General features: G+C 47.2%; 3 protein-coding genes across 5 annotated transcripts; 1 reads left to right on the top strand and 2 right to left on the bottom strand.

The window, feature by feature from the left end:
• Positions 1 to 3,114: 3,114 nt before the first annotated feature.
• LOC117863186 (purple acid phosphatase 22) lies at positions 3,115 to 6,411 on the top strand. The gene is made up of 6 exons (XM_034746801.2): positions 3,115 to 3,139; positions 3,568 to 4,621; positions 4,703 to 4,994; positions 5,082 to 5,668; positions 5,783 to 5,871; positions 5,971 to 6,411. The coding sequence occupies exons 2-6, from the start codon at positions 4,160 to 4,162 to the stop codon at positions 6,200 to 6,202; spliced, it is 1,662 nt and encodes a 553-aa protein (XP_034602692.1). The 5' UTR covers positions 3,115 to 3,139; positions 3,568 to 4,159; the 3' UTR covers positions 6,203 to 6,411.
• Positions 6,412 to 12,292: 5,881 nt separating this feature from the next.
• On the bottom strand, positions 12,293 to 14,181 carry LOC117863115 (uncharacterized). Its single transcript, XM_034746710.2, has 2 exons — positions 13,534 to 14,181; positions 12,293 to 13,456 (listed from the first exon to the last, which is right to left on the bottom strand). The coding sequence occupies exons 1-2, from the start codon at positions 13,817 to 13,819 to the stop codon at positions 12,669 to 12,671; spliced, it is 1,074 nt and encodes a 357-aa protein (XP_034602601.1). The 5' UTR covers positions 13,820 to 14,181; the 3' UTR covers positions 12,293 to 12,668.
• A 149-nt stretch (positions 14,182 to 14,330) lies between these two features.
• On the bottom strand, positions 14,331 to 19,157 carry LOC117864300 (uncharacterized). 3 transcript variants are annotated; one of them, XM_034748348.2, is made up of 8 exons: positions 19,034 to 19,157; positions 18,852 to 18,923; positions 18,134 to 18,283; positions 17,960 to 18,033; positions 17,759 to 17,877; positions 16,137 to 16,220; positions 15,440 to 15,548; positions 14,331 to 15,106 (listed from the first exon to the last, which is right to left on the bottom strand). In XM_034748348.2, the coding sequence occupies exons 2-7, from the start codon at positions 18,856 to 18,858 to the stop codon at positions 15,440 to 15,442; spliced, it is 543 nt and encodes a 180-aa protein (XP_034604239.1). In that variant the 5' UTR covers positions 18,859 to 18,923; positions 19,034 to 19,157; the 3' UTR covers positions 14,331 to 15,106. The 3 variants fall into 3 exon arrangements, with proteins under 3 accessions (XP_034604239.1, XP_034604240.1, XP_034604241.1); XM_034748349.2 differs by having other exon boundaries at positions 14,331 to 15,055; XM_034748350.2 differs by having other exon boundaries at positions 19,038 to 19,126.
• Between the last annotated feature and the right edge of the window lie 90 nt (positions 19,158 to 19,247).

The following is a 19,247-nucleotide window of genomic DNA, read 5'->3' as shown; positions in this document are numbered from 1 at the left end:
CATTCATGCTGAGATTCCTTTTGAAGACCCTTACCTCCAACCATGGCTAAATACATTGCAATCGACTTTCAGAGTCAAGGATTCCCAAACAATCCAGAATGATTGCTTGAAGAAGTATGAAGAGATGAAAAAAGAGCTTCAATTCGAACTTCGAAGTTTGGATTCTCGTGTTTGCTTGACATCTGATATTTGGACATTGTCACAAAACTTAGGATACATGGCAGTTACAGCGCACTATATTGATGTAGAGTTCAAGATCAAGAAAAAATCATAAGGTTTTAAAAACTGGAGTATCCTCACACAGCATATGCAATTAAAGAAGAAATAGTTAGTTGTTGGATGGATTGGGAAATAAGAGATAAGATGTTTACTGTGACATTAGACAATTCAAGAAACAACACTTCCGCATGTGAGTTGCTGATAACAGATTACAAATGTGATGGGGAGAAGGCCAAATTCTGGGAATCGACGTGGCTTCAGGGAGAGGCGCCAAAGCATATTGCCCCATATGTGTATTCCATCTCAAGAAAGAAGAATAGGACAGTTAAAGACGTTTTACTGAATGACAAGTGGATTACTGACATAAACGTGGCTAGGCTATCGTCGGCAACACAGCTCGCAGAATTCGCCATCCTCTGAGGCCGAATGACAACGGTCCGACTAAGTCCGGGCACGCCAGACTCCATTGTATGGAACCTTACCCGACATGGCGAGTACACGACGGCATCGGCATATGAGGCTCAATTCCAAAATTCAACACCATCCGATATGGAATGACTCATATGGAAGACGTGGGCGCCCCCAAAGTGCAAATTCTTCTCCTAGCTTGCTTTTCAAAACCATTTATGGACAGCGGACAGACTAATCACAAGAGGATGGCCCAATCAAAAGATATGCATGCTCTGCCACACACATGATGAAACGCTACTGCATTTGCTAACAAAATGCCGCTACGCGACTCGACTTTGGGATAAAATCTTCGACTGGACGGCCACGCACATACCATCCAGGGGGGACTGGTCTGCCTTTTCGTCCGTTAGCGAATGGTGGACACAACTAGGTTCCATGCCGGGTATGCCGCGGAGGGGGTTTAGATCAATCATCATTCTTGTGTCATGGGAGATCTGGAAAGAGCGTAACGAAAGAGTTTTCCAGCGAAAGTTTAAAAGTTTGGACTAGCTACTGTGCAAAATAAAGGATGAAGTACGATGTTGGACTTTAGCAGGTGCAAAGCATCTGGGAGATATCTGTCCGTTTGAGGAGTAATTGCGATCCCTGAGCATCGTTGTACAGTCTCTGTATACTTTACTATCTTCCAATTTTCAGCCTAGACCTGTAACTTTATTCTCTATTAATTAATACAAGTCCGGCATTCTTTGCCGGGCCCGCTTTTTCAAAAAAAAAAGATTACAAATGTGATTTGCTGTTTGGAGGAGAACATCTGCACGTTAGATGCTGTGCACACATTCTAAACGTCTTGGTTCAAGATGGGATGAGAATTATACATGCAGCAGTAAATAAAATCCGTGAGCTACTAAGGCACATCGATTCTTCTGTATCAAGGCTCCAAGTGTTCAATTCAATTGCAAATGGGATGGGCCTAGCCTCAAAATCTGGTATTTATATTGATATCCCAACCCGATGGAACTCGACATACAAAATGCTTAGAGAAGCATTGAAATACAAAGCTGTTCTCAATTCCTATGCTCTTAAATATTACGAAGTTTCTCTGAGTGAAGAAGAATGAGCGAAAACAAAAGCAATTTGCGCTTTTCTCAAAGCTTTTGAAGAGTTTACACTTGCTGTCTCAGCCCATAAGCAACCTACGTCACATCTGTTTTTGCACTTGGTGCTTTGCATCCAACATGCACTGAAGGACCCAGCCTGGCAAACCACTGACTTGCTTAAGAAATTGGCTGCATCCATGTATTCTAAATTTGAGAAGTATTGGGACCCAGATGAAGATAACCCTCGCAGAAAGAACAAAGAGCTCACCTTTAATCTTGCATTAGTCATTGCCACTGTGTTAGATCCAAGAAAGAAAGCTGATCATTTGGATTTCTTTTTTGAGAAGGTGTGCAAAAATGAGGATCAGATTGGTATGCGTGTGAACTCCGCCATGGAGTGGATCGGAAAGTACTTCACACAGTACGAGCGACATCGTCCAAGGACAAGTAGCACAGACACGATGACACATGGTAGTGAAGTCTCCACTATCGGCTCACTGCTTCTTGGGAAAAGGAAGCTTGAAGCCGAGTTTGCTCAATACAAGTCACGGAGGATTGCACGGACAAAGTCTAAAATTGATGTATATTTAGAAGAAGAGAGCGAGGATGACATAGAAGGTTTTGATGTTTTAGCATGGTGGAAGAGCAAAGAAAAAAAGTTCCCTGTACTATCATCTATGGCTCGCGACTTCCTTGCGATTCCTCTTAGTGCTGTGTCGTCGGAGTCTGCTTTCTGTTGTGATGGAAATATTCTTGGAGACCTTAGAAGCTCACTAACTCCGGAAATGCTCGAGGCTCTTGTTTGTGCGAAAGATTGGCTATTCAAGACCACAGATGTCAATAGTGAAGGTATAACTGGTTTTCCTTAAAAAGATGTTTGATTTGTTTCAGTTGTTTGTTCCATTTCTTCTCTGTAAACTGATCATGATATTTAGGTCAAGATTTGGAACCCACACCCCAAGACGACTACATGTCAATAGTGAAGGTACTACATGCCTAGGTACAGCCTCCACGCATTCTTGGATGGTTAGATTTTTGCCGTGCTCTGTACCTGTTCTGTTCAGATTATTATTTCCTAAATTCTGATGTGGCTGAGAAATTGTAGTTCATAGCTAATTGTTCCAGCTAATGTTAATAAATTCTTATGATAAAAGCTAGGAATACTGCCTAATTCTTGCACCTACTGTTAATCTAGCATATAGCATAAATTTTTTGAACAGGCTGTCAGGAAGGAAACGTGAATTTTTGAACAGGCTACTCTGGATTATAATCTGTTCAATTACACTGTTCAACTACAGGCAACCCTGTAGTTCATCTTATTTCATCCATATCTAATGATGACATTTTCTGAAATATTGAATTACACTTGTCTTTCAGGAGGAAAGATTCTATGGCTCAGGATACTCATGAAGGTAAGCAGTGTCACAATCTAAGTGCATTCCTGCAAAAGGATCTACATAGTCTTCTATGCTAAATTGCTATGACTCAGATCACATTGCTCTCTTTGAGGATGTAGATAATCAAATACCATTTATGCATACTTTTTGTTCAAACTTGTCATGAACAAAGCTGTGCCTGTGGAAATACATCTTGTCCTGAACACTTGTGATACTGCATATCAAAATATGCTGACAAGAACATTTTGGTGTCAAATACTGCTTTTTTTTTAAATATGGTTGATTCTGATTTCATAAGATGTAGTTCTGCTCCTTATGATGGCTCGATATCAAGTATGGAATGCTCATTTAGCAACAGTTCATCAGCATCTAGCTTTGAGTCATATTTGTAGCAATAATGTTCCGGACTTCAGGTTTCTGACTGCTTTCAATGTTTTGAACAGAAGCGAGTCCGTCCAACTCCGAGCACACCCAGGTTACTAGAAGACTTTTGTGAAGAAGCAGGTAGCCTACTTTGCAGATGTGGACGCGTTTGAACTGCCAGAGGAAGATGTCTCAGAATCATAGCTGGAGTGAGAACTGAAGCTGATCCCATAATATATGTCCCCCCCTTTTTTTTTACAGAAGTAGTTTACTGAAATTACGCTTACAATGTTAGTGAGAGTTATGGCAGCAATGTGTAGCTCCAGTAAAGGCTGTAACACGAGGAGAAGGCAGTGATCAGGTGGTCGTTGCCCGTTGCCCCACTAATGTCCCTTTTACCAAGCTTGTAGTAGCATGGGCGTATGGCAGGTACTGAGATCTGAAAAGGAGGGAAGCTTTGGCAGTTCGAGGAAATGAGCTAGTTAACACAGTAATCTATGTGACTATGCCCATGTTTATATTGTCTTCATTCTAGCCTGTGCAGGCTTTGGCAGTTCGAGGAAAATCTATCAAGCTCCATCCATTTTATCTGGATGAGCGAACTGACAAATTTAGAATGAATTGTTTCAGTTGCCAGTTCAGGATATCAGCCGCCCCTGTTGTGTATGAGCAATGCTTCAAGCGAGGTATGTGCCTGTGCGAGTTGCGAGATGGACCAGGCACGCAGAAGACGTCCACCCCAAGCGAAGGGATGCCGTGGAGAGCTCAACGCCGCACGCCCGCACCACCCTGCCGGCCTGCGCTGCACCCCAACGCTTCAAGCGAAAGCCTGCGCGACAGCACAGACCGCGCGTCGCATCACGCCATTCCCATTCCTTGACGCCATGGACCGAGAGCGCCCACTCTATACGCCTATATGGTCCATGTACACGCTCATCGATCGACGTCTCAGGTTGCGCCGCTTGTCCGTTGCTGGAGAATAAGATGGCCACGGCGCGTTACGTCCTCCTGGCTGCCCGAGCTCTCGTCGTCACCGTGTTGTTGGCCGCGGCGGCGGCGGCGGAGTATGTCCGGCCCCCGCCCGGGCGGATCATCCTCACGGAGCACACGGAGCCCGCCGCCCATCCTCAGCAGGTACCCACGGCACGATCCTGTTCACAATTGACGCCATGTGTTCGTGCACCTCATGGAAAATGGCTTGTACCTCCGTGTTAGGTCCATGTGTCGGCCGTCGGGGCGACGCACATGAGGGTGTCGTGGGTCACCGACGACAAACGCGCGCCGTCGGTGGTGGAGTACGGTAGAGCCTCCCGGAACTACACCGCGTCGGCGGCCGGCGAGCACACCTCGTACCGCTACTTCCTCTACACCTCCGGCAAGATCCACCACGTCAAGATCGGGCCCCTGGAGCCCGGAACCGTGTACTACTACCGGTGCGGCATGGCTGGGAAAGAGTTCAGTCTCCGGACGCCGCCGGCCGCGCTGCCCATCGAGCTCGCCCTCGTAGGTAGGGAGAAGACTGGGAAAGAAAACATCTCCTGCAGCCTTGACCGAAGCGTTGACTTCTGATCGGACGGCTGGGAAAACGCTGCAGGTGACCTGGGCCAGACCGAGTGGACGGCGTCGACGCTGGCGCACGTCGGCAAGGCCGACTACGACATGCTGCTGGTGCCCGGCGACCTGGCGTACGCCGACACGCAGCAGCCGCTGTGGGACACGTTCGGGCGATTCGTGCAGCGGCACGCGAGCCGGAGGCCGTGGATGGCGACGCAGGGCAACCACGAGGTGGAGGCGGCGCCGCTGCCGCCGGTCCCGGGCTCGCCGCCGCCGTTCGCCGCATACGGTGCGCGGTGGCCGGCGCCGCACGAAGAGAGCGGCTCGCCGTCCAACCTCTACTACTCCTTCGAGGCCGCCGGCGGCGCCGTGCACGTCGCCATGTTGGGATCGTACGCGCCCTTCGACTCCGGCTCCGACCAGTACCGGTGGCTGGCGCGGGACCTCGCGGGGGTGGACCGGCGCGCCACGCCGTGGCTCGTGGTGCTGCTGCACGCGCCGTGGTACAACACGAACGCGGCGCACCAGGGGGAAGGCGAGGCCATGCGGGAGGCCATGGAGCGGCTGCTCTTCGAGGCCCGCGTCGACGTCGTCTTCGCCGGCCACGTCCATGCCTACGAACGCTTTGTGAGTAGACTCGCACTCGCTTGATCCGTTCGTGATCGATCTCATCACTTCATGTAGAATTTCTTGGCCATCGTCCAGTGACATGACACCTCCCGATCGGCATTGCTGTTGCAGACAAGGGTGTATAACAACGAGGCGAACCCGTGCGGACCCGTGTACATCACCATAGGCGACGGCGGCAACAGAGAAGGCCTTGCCTTCGAGTGAGTAATGCGAGATGATACGCCACGGTTTTTTCGTATATAACCGATATTTTTTTCTCGGATTCATTGATTCATATTGCTGTGTTGATTGGTATGTAGCTTTGAGAAGAACCACAAGCTGGCGCCGTTGTCGGTGACGAGGGAGGCGAGCTTTGGGCACGGACGGCTGAGGGTGGTGAACGAGACCACGGCGCACTGGGCGTGGCACCGCAACGACGACGCCGAATCCGTCGTCCGCGACGAGCTCTGGCTGGAGAGCCTGGCCGCCAACGGCGCGTGCCGGCAGCAGGGTGACCCCGCCGCCGCCGATTCATGGAACGATGAGTTGTAGACTTGTAGTAGCATCTTGATCGGGCCCCCTGATTTTGTTGTTGTGTGCGCAGAAAAGTTGCATGTCACGATAACGACACAGCGGGCCCTGCCCCCACTCTGATATAACTTTCTCGCTCCGTGTATGTTAGTATCAGGGGTTGTTTGATCCTTAGCTAAAGTTTAATCCATATTACATCGAATCTTCGGATGCTAATTAGGAGAACTAAACATGAGTTAATCCATATCACATAGATGGAGGCTAATTCGCGAGATGAATCTATTAAGCCTAATTAGTCCATGATTTGACAATGCGATGCGACAATAAATATGTGTTAATCATAAATTAGTTAGACTTAATAGATTCGTCTCGCGAATTAGCCTCCATCTGTGCAATTGGTTTTGTAATTAGTCTATGTTTAATACTCCTAATTAGTATCTAAACATTCAATATGACAGGGACTAAACTTTAGTCCTGGAAACCAAACGGGACCTTAGTAGCAAAATGCTCGCTGAGTTTTCTTATTTCTGTTACTGCATTTTCATTTCAGGCAATGAATCTCTACACGTTTATTAGAAAACCAATAGAATTTTGACTTCACATGTTTCCTTCCTTCTATTCGAGTACTCGTTATAAATTATAAATTTATATTTTTTTATTTAAAATAGAGAATTATCTCTAATTGTACTCTTTAAATTGAGCTGGCGAGCACTATGTTTCACATATGATCCAGCCGAGTAAGCGCCCTTGCTAGTTAGGTACATGCGTTAGTAGGTGCACCCATTTCGCTGAGCTGTGCAAATTTTACATATTGGACTCCCCGTATGCATCCTATCCTTTTCAAGTCGGCAAATGATCCTTGAAGTTTGAAGACTAAATATTTAGCTAGATTGTTTTAAGAAACTTAACATTATGTATGCATGCATGTATGTTGTTTGCAAGCCAAGAACTTTTTTTTACCATGATAACAAAACGAATTGTGGTTATATTTATTGCCCACATATGACAGATGAAGGTGATTGCCCATGGGTTTTTCTTGATCCTAGCGATACATGCTAAAAAAACGTGTTCCTACAACAGAAGTGAAACGTAGCCCTAGTGGTGGGAACACCTCAAGGACACGAAGGGTGCGATTTTTCCCAACGGTTCACGGGCAAGGCAGCTATTTTCCCCCAGTTTCACATCATGTGGGACGGTTCGCCTGGTTTTTTCATCGGCTTCATTGTTGACAGATGAGAGTAGTGGGCACAAGCGTTGCTTGCTTTATAATTAGGTAAAACTTTAGTTTGTTGGTCTCTGTTGGCTGCCACTATTTTTTTTCCTTCCTCTTCCTCTATAAACATTTCTACCTCGTCTCTCTCTTTCCTTTTCTTTTCCTCTTCCTCTTTCTTATTCTGAGCTAGAAGAAGGGGCTTGAGCCCCCTCTGCTCCTACGCTAGATCCATTCCAACCTGTGACCGCCATCTCACACCTTATTTTCTTTCTTAGAACCCTGATCCTAGTGGTGACGGTGGCCGCCAACTTCCCCTTGTCGGAGAGGGCATAAGGGCCGAGGTAACATCAGGTCTAGCGGTTGAGGCTGTGCACCGACCGTTCAAAGCACCATGAGGGATGACTAAGAGACATATGATCATGTTTAGACTAGCGGTGCAAGCCATCGGACAGACAACATGGTAGCAAAATACAGAAGGAAAAAGTGATAGTAAATTCATAAAGTTTGAAAAGATAAGGGCAAAATCATAATTAGAGTTCAAAGTAAGGATAGGAACACAATTGACAAATTACATGTAAAATTAAAGGGGCATATGTCCCACACAATTTTAAATTAAGAATATATTTTTATATTTTATATTGAATCTAGAGTTCTTACAACAAAAATAGCGTTCTCACCACCTAAGGCCTATTTGGATACAAGACTAATCGTTAGCTACTAAAAATTAAAAATTAGTCTAGGCTAATTGTTAACAAAGGCCTCTACTGACTTAGTAGCACATTAGCTGGACAAAACCAGCTAATTCAGGCTAAAAGGAGCTAATGGTTTGTAAAAGTCATTTTTGCCATCCCACCTCCACCTATGTCTCCCTTAGCCCATGTATTCAAATAGCACATAGCTAATTTTAGAAAATTAATTATTAGGCAGCTAACAATTCTATCCCTTAACAATGCAAGCTAACAATGAGCCCGAATTAATGGAAACATGGTCTTATTTAATTTCCAATTTTCCATAGATCCGTCCTTAAAGTTAATGGAGCACAATTTTTTTTGACCTATGTTTTTATATAATTTTTTATTCCAGGACTGTTTAATTCTCTCCTACAGGGAGTTGAACCTAAGCCAAACTCCCTAAGCCTGTTAAATGATACTAAGGTATTCTAACCACTAAGTTAGAGACCCTTTCACAGTGAATCATAATTTTATTTTTACATTACTTGAGACTTAGACTTGAGTTGAACGTACTTGCTTTTTTCTGCTAACTGCTAAACAAGGCAAGCAACTGCTCTAAGTGACTACTAACGTGGTATTTTATTTTCGTCATTTCTCCCTGTGATCAGATTGCGTTGGTAATAGGTTACTTTACTTCCATTTTTCTCATACATACTCTGTTCATTAATTCTAAATTATAAATCAGTTTAGCCTTATATATGTTAAATTTCTCCAACTTAATTAGATTTATAGGCAAAGGCATAAAATTCACAGCATCAAATTAGAGCTTGTTGGCAGCGCTCCATACTCTCGTAGAAACATTTCATATCCGAATTCTTCTTGGAAACGTTTCTCTAGTAATTCGCCATCACTTTTTTAGAAAAAAAAACATTTAGAAGGGCTTCTAGATTCGGATTCTTGAAGAATAATGAGAATGGAGTGGAATAATGAGAATGGAGTGAATCGAAATTGATGAAACAAGGAAACACCCTTTAGGGTGATTCTCCCTTATATAGTGTTAAAAGATAAAAATCATGTTGGGTTGAGGAATGAAGTGTTCGTTTCTCCAACATGCCCACCAAACAGCACCTAATTTTGATGCCTAAGAGCAACTTCAAAAGACTGCTAATCTTACCCCAAAATCTTTTTTAGGAAAAAACAAAAGAAAAAAATAATTCCAACAGTCCACCTAAAACTTCCAAAAATTAGCGACGCGTTCGCCTCTCTGACGGTCCGGTCTTCCCAATCCCGCCCCGCCCCTTCTGCACGCGTTTTTTCCCCCGATCGGCGCCGCCTCTCCGACGGCTCCTGCTCCAGTGACCACGCCGACTGGCTCTGCGCCCTCCCCGACGAGCTCCTCATCGCCATCCTCTCCCATGTCGGCGACTCCCGCGCCACGGTGTCCACGTCCGCGCTCTCGCGGCGCTGGCGACGGCTCGACCTCACCCGCTAGATCCCCATGTTCGGCTTCTCCGTCGATGACCACCTCCCGTCGGAGTACGCGGGGACCCTACACCGCTACCGCAATGGCGACGGAGGCGATGATGACGGGTGCTCGCCAAGCGGTTCGCCGCCTGCGAGGACCGCACCATGGAGGCCTACGTGCGCGGGCTCGCCCGCTTCCTCTACACTCCCGAGCAGTACCCGGCCGTTAGGTCCCTCAGGCTCGAGTTCTTCCTCCACGGTGGACCTGTCGCTAATGCCAGCGCTCCAGGAGCTAATCTTGGAGGCGGTGCCGCTTGGGGTTGCAACCTCAGCTACTTCCGATTGGAGAGAAATCAGAGATCTTGGAGGCGGCGCCGCCTGGGGTTGCAACCTCGGTGGACCACGCTTGGAGCTGATCTTGTGATGGAGAAATGAGAGGAGGGAAAAAGTAGCTAGATGTGGTCAATTGATTCCTGCGGTGGAGGAATTCAGAGATTGGAGAGAAATCAGAGAGATGCGTGAGGGAAATTAATGGCTTGCTTGCTCGGTGGAGTGGAATCAGAGGAGAGATGGGTTCCCGCTACACTCTTGCTTGCTTGGCCGATTGGTCACTGATTTTGACGGACGGAGGAAAATCACAGCGCCGCTGCAGATCGCTACGCGAGGGGGCTCCTGGTCACGGCAGCGCCGCTGGAGATCGCAACGCGAAGGGGATCCTGATCACAGTAGTGGAAAAAAAAAGCAACGGATCCTAATGGGCCCAATACGATGACGTGGCCTGTTTTGAGTTATTGGGGGTAGTTTTTAGTGTTCTGCTGTGCGGTGATATGTTTTTTAGGAAAAATTTTTTTAGCATAGTTCCCAATACTTCATTTTGGGGAAGACTGTTTTGGGAAACTTTTGGAGTTGCCCTACTCTTTCTGTTGCACTGTTGAGCCAAACAAATTTGTCGAAAATCCAGGTCTGTTAGCGCACGTCCTCACGCGCGACATCGTGTTCAGTGTTCACCTTGGCCCTCCATGAGGACAAATTAAGGCCCTGTTTGGCACAGCTCCACTCCTAAACTCTAGCAACTCCATCAAAAAATTCAGCCAAACACCCCAACTCCAAAACTCCATGGAGTTGGCAACTCCATGGAGCTGTAGTGCAAATGAAGGTGGAGTTTTGGAGCACCTCTTTTGCTGCTCCAGAAAGCTCTCTTTTGAACCTCCTCGTGGAGTTGGTGGGTAATTACCCACCAATACCACTGGTTACACAAAAAACGTTTCATTCTATTCTCCCTTATATTCTCCCGAGCCCCACTCGCCGCCAGAGCCCCGCCCGTCGCTGCCCCTGTGGCCGGACGGCCCCGCCGCCTGTCGCCGCCCGCCGCCCGGCGCCCGTCGCCGCCCACCCCGCCGCCCGTCACCCAGCCAGCCGCCCACCCCGCCGCCCGCCGCCGCCCACCCCGCCACCCATGGAGGGTCTCCCGTGTGCGGCACAGTGCAGTGGAAAAAGGGGAAGAAGAAGATAGGATAGAGAGGATGACAAGTGAGGCCTTAATTTGGGGGCAACAATGGCAATCCACACTGAAATCGATCTTTTTTGAAGCTGAGAGCACCCATCTAGCTAAACACCTCATTTTTGTTCTGGAGTTTTGGAGCGGAGCTGGCTCCATGTGAAGTTCTGAAGTGGAGCAGCTCCACCTGAAGTTGGAGCCATACCAAACAGGACCCTCCATGCTTGAATCTCTTTCCCAATTTCATTCTCTCTCGGTTTGGGGGAAAATTAGAGGCGGAGCTTGATAAATTGCGATGAGAGACGGCGGACGGGAGAGGCGGGGATCCAAGAAGAAGGCAAGAACGGATCGATATTCGTGGGGGAATCGCGGTTTACGCGCGTGCATAGCCTGCGCACCGATCACAAATGGATTTGGGGCGACACACGGACACAGCAACCAGATCAAGGCAAAGTTATGCACATTGGGCTCTGCATTTCTGCTGCAAAAATGCAGAGGGTGAAGAAAGGCCGGTGTGATCAAGTTCTCTCTGGAACAAATGAAAATCGTTGAAGTTTTATATGGATCAGTACAACCTGTGCCCGAAAGAATCAAAACTCTGAGAATACTTTCCAAGTCCTATGAAGTCAACAAGAAGACGAGGATGCTACTCATATGCTACATACACAGTACACGATTCCCGCCTACTCTTGGACGACGACGACGACGTCCCGCTCGCGCCGTCGGCTGCTCCATCGGCGCCGTACGATGCGCCGGCGCCGCCTCCGCAGGTAGAGGAGGAAGGCGAGGAGGCCGAGCAGCAGAACGAGACTGCGGATGAGGCGTCGGCGACAGCGGTGGCGGCTCCGTCCTTTTCTTGTTTCGCGTGGTGGCCGAAGCGGCTCCGATCGTCGGAGCGCGTCGGGCACCGGTGCCTCTCCCGCCATCGCTGCCAGCCTGTTCCTCCGCGGAGGGTGTTGTACTTGTACTGCGAGCTGCGAGGTGTTCTTGGAACCAGGCCACGCAAGGAATATGTTTAGCGACCAGAGAACGTGTCGCAAGGCAGGAGTTGATGATCAGAAGCCGGAACTAGCAGCATGGTGTTCTGCCTTGCAGGTACTGGAAGGAATCGCAGAGTCTGGACTTGCAGGCACCAAATAAATGCTTATCCAGAGCTCAATCTCGTAGGCACAGTCATATATGTGCATCAATAGTCTACCAAAAATGAGAAAAATCTGACTTCATGATTTCAATTTGGATGCCAGACACATGCTGCAAAGTCAAAGTATCTGTAATTTGTTTAGAGAACCTTTTACGCGATTAGAAAACTTTAGTTTGAAATAAAGAACAAAAGTAGCTAGGATTCGATCGGCAGGAATTTTCACCATGCGGATCCAATCCGAGCAAACACTACACTTCCGACACCGGAGCAACAGGCCACTTTTCCAGCGTTGCCCTCGGTCACGACGAACACAAGACACGTCACACCACGGCTTTTATTCGGTCGCCACACATAGAACTACTACCTCTTCGTCGCTGCAGCAGCTATATATGTCAGCACGCACGTATACGCAATCAGACACGCGAAGCAAAAAAAGGCACACTAAACCAGCGGCGCCTCGATCTTGTCACCGGGGGGAACTCGCCGCCGGCCGGCTTCACTCACTTCTTGCAGACCAGGCCGGCGCCGCCCTTGCCGCTACCGCAGAGCGCGTCGGTGGGCTCCTCGATGATGTCCATGGGCCCGGCGAGCCCTGCGTCGTCGCCGGCGAACCGCGCCACCTCGCAATCCGTGGCCAAGATGTCCGACACCTGGTACCTGGCGGCGCCGCCCATGACGGGCACCCTGGCGCCGGCGTCCACCCCGGCGCTCACGTAGTCCGGCCTGTAGGTCTGGCCCAGCACGCCGTGCACGTCGGCGCTGATGGCGTAGAACTTGAACGCCACGTTGAGGTGCGCGAGGCTGCCGTCCTCGGGGCGAATGCCGTAGCCGTGGACCCTCGAGTCCTCCTCGGTGACGGGCACCGCGTCGGCGACGATCCGGAACCGGCCGTCGAGGCGCACCACCACGCCGTTGGCGGCGCCCGTGCGGAAGATGGAGAGCGCGGGCGCCGCGGTGGGGCTCCAGCTGGCGCCGGCGGCGGCGTCGAGCGGGACGGGCGCGCCGTCGAAGGTGATGGCGAGGCGGTCCACGGCGGCGTCCCAGGTGGCCGTCCGCCGGACGCCGAGGTACAGGCGGTGACCGCCGAAGCGGATGCCCAGCGCCTGCACCCACGTGAAGTCCCGCGCGCCCCGGGCGCCGCGCTTGCCGATGAAGTGCGCGTTGATGTGCAGGTTGGCGTCGGAGACCAGGCAGAAGTCCGCGTCCCGCCGGCCGTGGAAAAGGAACTTGTTGCCGTCGCCGCCCACGAAGCGCGGGTCGTAGCACTCCGTTCCGGTCAGCTCGCACACTGCAAGAAACCGATCAAAATATTTGCGCAGGACATGTGGTAGTATGCTCGAAAGAATTCGGTGATCAGAGGCTTACGGCAGACGAGCTTGCAGGTGGGACAGTGGACGTAGCAGGTGTCGCGGCAGCCGCGGGGGCACTGGCGGCCGAGGATGGAGCACGTGGGCTCCGACCCTTGCTCGCCATGGGTGTTGTTGTAGCAGCTCACGTAGGTGGGGGGAGAGCCGGGGCTCATGTACACGGGGATCACGTTCGGGTCCGACATGATGGGGTTGTTCGGGTCCATCGGCTGGGCGCCCACCGCCGCGACGAGGAAGACGGTGGCGGCGGCGGCGCAGGCGAGCAGCGCCCGGACGGAGGCCATGGCAATCTGGTTGAAGGGTGAGGCCGAGGATGAGACGATGGCAGGTAAAGGTGGACACGCTGGTGTGAGTGGCACGGTGTGCCCGTACAGGCCTTATAGCCGGGAGGAGGGGTGCGTCGTCTCTGAGGCTCTGACCAGAACGAGTGTCGTTGGAACCAAGCATGGCTTTTCTGCGGATCAAGTCTCGGCAAGTCAACTGCTTCTCGCTCGCCGCTCTCCACATGAAACGATTCCATGCTTGTCATGCCGGGGAACGCCGGCGAGGGCGGGAGAGGGGATGGTCAGAAGATGAACAGTTGGTGAAAGAAATCTGGGTGCCTGATCTTGTTCTCGGTCTCGGCGTTGAGTGACATTCTCTCTACGTTATGGCAACAGAATCTACATGGTCAGCATCTGCGCAGCTGTTCCATGATAATCGACAACAGAAAAACATGATCTGAGATAAAGGAAAGCGAGATATAAGAGAGAGAAAATGAAAACAATCCAGCAACTCAGTTCAGAAAAAAAAAAGTAGGCAACAAATTAGTTAGTTCAGCTTACGATTGGGCACAGATAGTGTCATGATCTGAATTCAAATTCCACTGCCACCAAAGGGCGATGGAACAAATTACATTGAGATGAAAGTGAGCAATCCAGACAGATATCACGAGGCCAAACAATGGAATCTTCGGAGTAAGATGCAAGGGGTGTTTGGTTCTTTAGTCCCTACTAAAATTTCTATCACATCGAATGTTTGGATACTAATTAGAAGTATTAAACATAGATTAATTACAAACCCAATTGCATAGATGGAGGCTAATTCACGAGACATATCTATTAAGCTTAATAGTCCATGATTTGATAATGTGATGCCACAGTAAACATGTGCTAATCATGAATTAATTAGACTTAATAGATTCGTCTCGCGAATTAGCCTCCATCTGTATAATTAGTTTTATAATTAACTCATATTTAGTTCTTCTAATTAGCCTCCAAAGATTTGATGTGATATGAACTTTAGTCCGGATAAAAGAACCAAGCACCCCGGAAGACATGAGTACGGTACACTCTTCAGAGGGGTGTAGGGCACGACCATAGAGGTGCATATTGTCGACATATTATAGCCCTACCAGTTGCAATCTTGCTTCAGGAAGTTGCTCAAAGGAAGCTAATAAGTTATCCGTAACATCTGGATCAAAATAGCAGTACAGCTGGATGGAGCTGCCTTTGGGGTTTGCAGATCCTACACAACGCGTACTGTAAATCCGCGGCACACGCAGGGTAGAGTATATTAGCCAACCTACTCCACTGATAAAGAAACAATTAGGTTGTCGTTAGCTCATGAAGAGGCGCTGGCACAGATGTGGGGAAAAATGAGCTTAGAATTTTGTCGGTTACTGTAAGGTACATGGGACAAATCGAAATATATCTATATTATGACAAATGGTTTCAAGGTCTACACTGAATTGAATTTCATATTTTCAAATTCAAAATTGAAGTTACCTATAAGCAAATCCATTCATTGGCAAATACAATGGTCAGTATGGAGGTACAATATCGAGGAAATTAATAAGTGCATCCTGTTGCAATAATACATCTTAAGCTACAGCGTTCCACAACTTAGGAAAGAAAGATACTAACCTACCAAAAGAACCACCTCTTCCCAGCGGGAGATGATTTTGCCCCTTCCCCTGTAGAACTTTGGTTCTCTCTTTTTCCAATGCCACGGTTCAGTGCCTCAAGCCGTTTCCTGCAAAGACAACATTGTAAAGTAGAACAGGAAACACAAGCTGATCATGTAGAAGAAATAAGTTTGATTTATCCCCTCAAATAATGGACAATTTCATTTGAAGCGAGCACTGAAGCACTTCAGTAACACAATATATTACTGTGTTCAGTAACCAGCAGCTTAAATAACCACAGTATGACAGTAGCCTACTCTCTACAATATGCTGTGCCAGAGAAAATGGCATAATGATAATATAATGGCAAAAATCAGTGGAAACTTAATAAGGAATATTGATTAAGATAAAAAAGAGCGATGCAATTCTGCTCAATTGAGTCCCGCTATAGAAACGCTCAATTAAGTTTGCTTTCCCAGTTAAATGATCACAGAGCAATTCTGCTCATAACACTTAACCAAGAAGCTAACAAGACCCAAGGGAATCAGTTGATAAGATCTTGGATTTGGATCTTGGAACCATTATCTGTGTTTACATTAGAAGCTGCCAAATTTAAGTGAGTTATTGTCAATTTTTACAAGGCAATTCTTTTAAGTATACCAAACAAAATGACAGAAGCTAGTATATGGCTAGTACATTCTCAAAATAACTAGTACCTTGTATCTTCAAGCTGTCCGTGCAAGCTCCATCTCTGCCGAAATCCTTCCATACCCTCAAGTCCACTAGCAAGAATCATGCGTCTACAAAGAAGTATAAGAACACATGCAAGCAGAATTTAAAGACTTTGTGCGAATAAATTAATAGGAAATTCACTCTGTTAATAACACTAATGAAAAAATGTATCTTACCAACACAAGTCCACCATTTTAAATTGTGATGCCTGTAGGTTTCCTAATATTATTTTAAAATACCAGGTTCAAATGCAGATTTAGTGACATTTTCTCTCTTTTGCCCTCTTTTATTTAGAGTTTTATTTTGACCTCTCAGCATTTATGTACATCCACACTAACTATTCTCTCTTAGGCCCAAGCGATTTAACAGCAAGGATACCCTGGCCATGTCAATTTACATTCTCTTTGTTCGCAACCTCCTAATTCTTGTGCTTGACCAAAATATGACTTATAAAAAAGAAACGACATGGTACCACTCTAAAATATCATCAGCAGGTAGTTTAAACTAGTGCATTCTTTTGGAAGGTCTGGTGTTACTCAAAAGCCTGTGGAACACCAAATAAGCACTACTCATCAGAATGAATAATTGGCGTGCATATCATATGAAGGTCTAGAAGCTCCTTATTATAGCACACCAAGCAGGAAGTCCACAGCTAATCAATCTAAAAGTACTAACTGAATTGAAACAACGCCGTTTATATGAGTATTCCCTTTTTTTACAGTTCTGTTGGCATCAGTCACCAAGCTCTATGAGGCAGGGTAGAATTTTAGTCTGAAAGTAAGTATAAGAAAATATGACTTTGGAAGAATAAAGCTAACATGCATCGAGTGCAGCTGTTATCCATTATTACTCATTAAGAGTTTGAATGTTTAGGGTGGGTAGAGCACACTAGCCTACTACATTGGAGAATTGTTTTTTCTCTCTCGAACACACAGGAGAACTATCCAACTAAAAATTAAACTCAATATAACTTTTTGTCTACATTCCCAGGAACAACCACTACCTCTCCACAAACTACCCAATTCAACCCCAGTAGAGTTGCATAAGCTTTTGCTAACATAGGGCTCATTTCCTACATTAAAGCTTGCTATAATAGTATAATGCCAGTTAAGTCTCATAGTTGTGATAACTGGCAGAGCATGATAGAAGAAAACAAAACAATGGGCACCCAAATCCGCTTTGATGAGGACTTGAAGCTGGGTGGTTTAGGCATACATCCACGCCGTCAACCAACTGAGCTAGGGTGCTAGGCTAGTAGGCTCAGCTTCCTCATGATAAAAGCAAATGGTTGTCTGCTGTGTAAGCATCGAATGGATTAAGGGATGCAGTCACAGACTAGAGTACTAGACTACCATGTTGCCATTTCTCATGCTCCCTGTCTACTTTACTAGTCCAAATTGGAAATAACTGTGAAATAAGGCATTTCACATAAAGCCATTTGTTGTCAAGTGGATCACTCTACTACTGAACTACAGTTCGAAATCTCTTATGAGAAAAAAAAAACTTGAATGTTCATCTAGGAGACAGGAATGCCATTTAACAAGCTACTCATGACATGATGATGCTACAGTAGTGTAGAGGGCAAAATCATTAGTTAGTAAACTACCTTTCTAACTGTGTGACCTCTGATTGGAGTTGAGTAGCTCTCTCCTTTGCTCCTTCCAGAGGCATTGAAAAACCCAGTTTATATTCACTATCTTGCATCCGTTCTCTTATTTCCTTGTCCTGTTATGATAAGATGCAATTCTGTCATGAATAAGCACCAAACAGAATCAGATAACAGGTAAATGGTTTTAACATAACTAACCCTTTTCTCAGCACATTGTCGGTATAGCACAATTTCATCTTGGCAGAATGGCTCAATATCATTTATTTGTAGGCCTGGAGAACAGAAATGGTGACTTTCTCATAACAATTTTCTACCTAAACGACATCGAATTAGAGAAACATGATATCAGTGTAAGAAAAACCAATAACTCACATAAGAAAAGATTCCTGAGTATTCCATCACAAAGCTCAACACCTTCAAGGACATGTGATGCAATATCTTTAGGTATGACAGGTGATGGTGGCCCTCGCATGAGATCATCACCAACAAGGATGGTCTCCTCCATTGTTTCTTGCTTATCGACTGTTTGAGAAGTAGTCATGAGAAATTGACAACATGAAGTAGAAGCTATACTCAGTGCACACAGTTGAAAGCTGTGAATTGTGATATAATTCAGCAAAAAGCTGTGTGGTATTAGCTATAAACTGATGATTCTAATTGTTTGCCTACTTGTTTATTATACTTTGATGGCATTGATCTACTTATTCCATAATCAGCAAAAAGAAAAGCCTTTTATCATCCAAGGCTCAATCCATTTGTAAATAGAAAAGCTATTCTGTTGAATTTGGAGCAGCACAACGTTGCACATCGTTCCCCTTCTGCACTCCTCCTGTAAGCAAGTGCCACCACAATCCCAGGTTATATGCTAGAGCTGTAGTTCCTGCCTCAAATCCAACTTGGCTGAAGGCCAAGTAAGCAGAAGGGCTCAGCACGCTAGCTCGCCGACCATTTAGTGACAATCTTAATCCAAATCATCGACAACCCATTTTATCTGAAACACAACCTAGAACCTACTCCCCCAAACTGACACAGCACAACGCATGCAGGCAACCAGGGGAGTCGGGAAAGGAAAGAGAGGGAGCGCGCTTACCATCCATGGTGGCCGATTAAGCTCGCACACCGCAGTGAACAATCAACCTGACTCAGTTAACACCGACCAACCCTGCAGCCAATCGATCAAAATGGTAATATAGAAAAAATTAGGCTCGTGCACCCCTAGGAGAATCAAGGAGGGAGAAGCGAGGAAGAAGTGAGGGAGAAGAGCATACGCACCTACCAGCTCGAGCGAAGTGCGCCGCCGCCGGCCCTGTGGACAGTGGGTGGAAGGGATTGGCGATGGCCGACGGCGAGGGCGAGACAAGAACGACGACGAGGGTTTATGGCCCAACTACTTTCGGCCTGCAGTCCTTTTAGGTCCGTAGTTAAGCCCACAAAATAAGTCCGGGATAGGGCCCACATCCACCCACTGCGCGCGAGGTAGCAGACT

Source organism: Setaria viridis, chromosome 7 (genome assembly GCF_005286985.2).
Source record: "Setaria viridis chromosome 7, Setaria_viridis_v4.0, whole genome shotgun sequence".
Taxonomy (NCBI): Eukaryota; Viridiplantae; Streptophyta; class Magnoliopsida; order Poales; family Poaceae; genus Setaria; species Setaria viridis.
The sequence above is the reverse complement of the archived record's forward strand: the minus strand, read 5'-3'. Positions and strand labels throughout refer to the sequence as shown.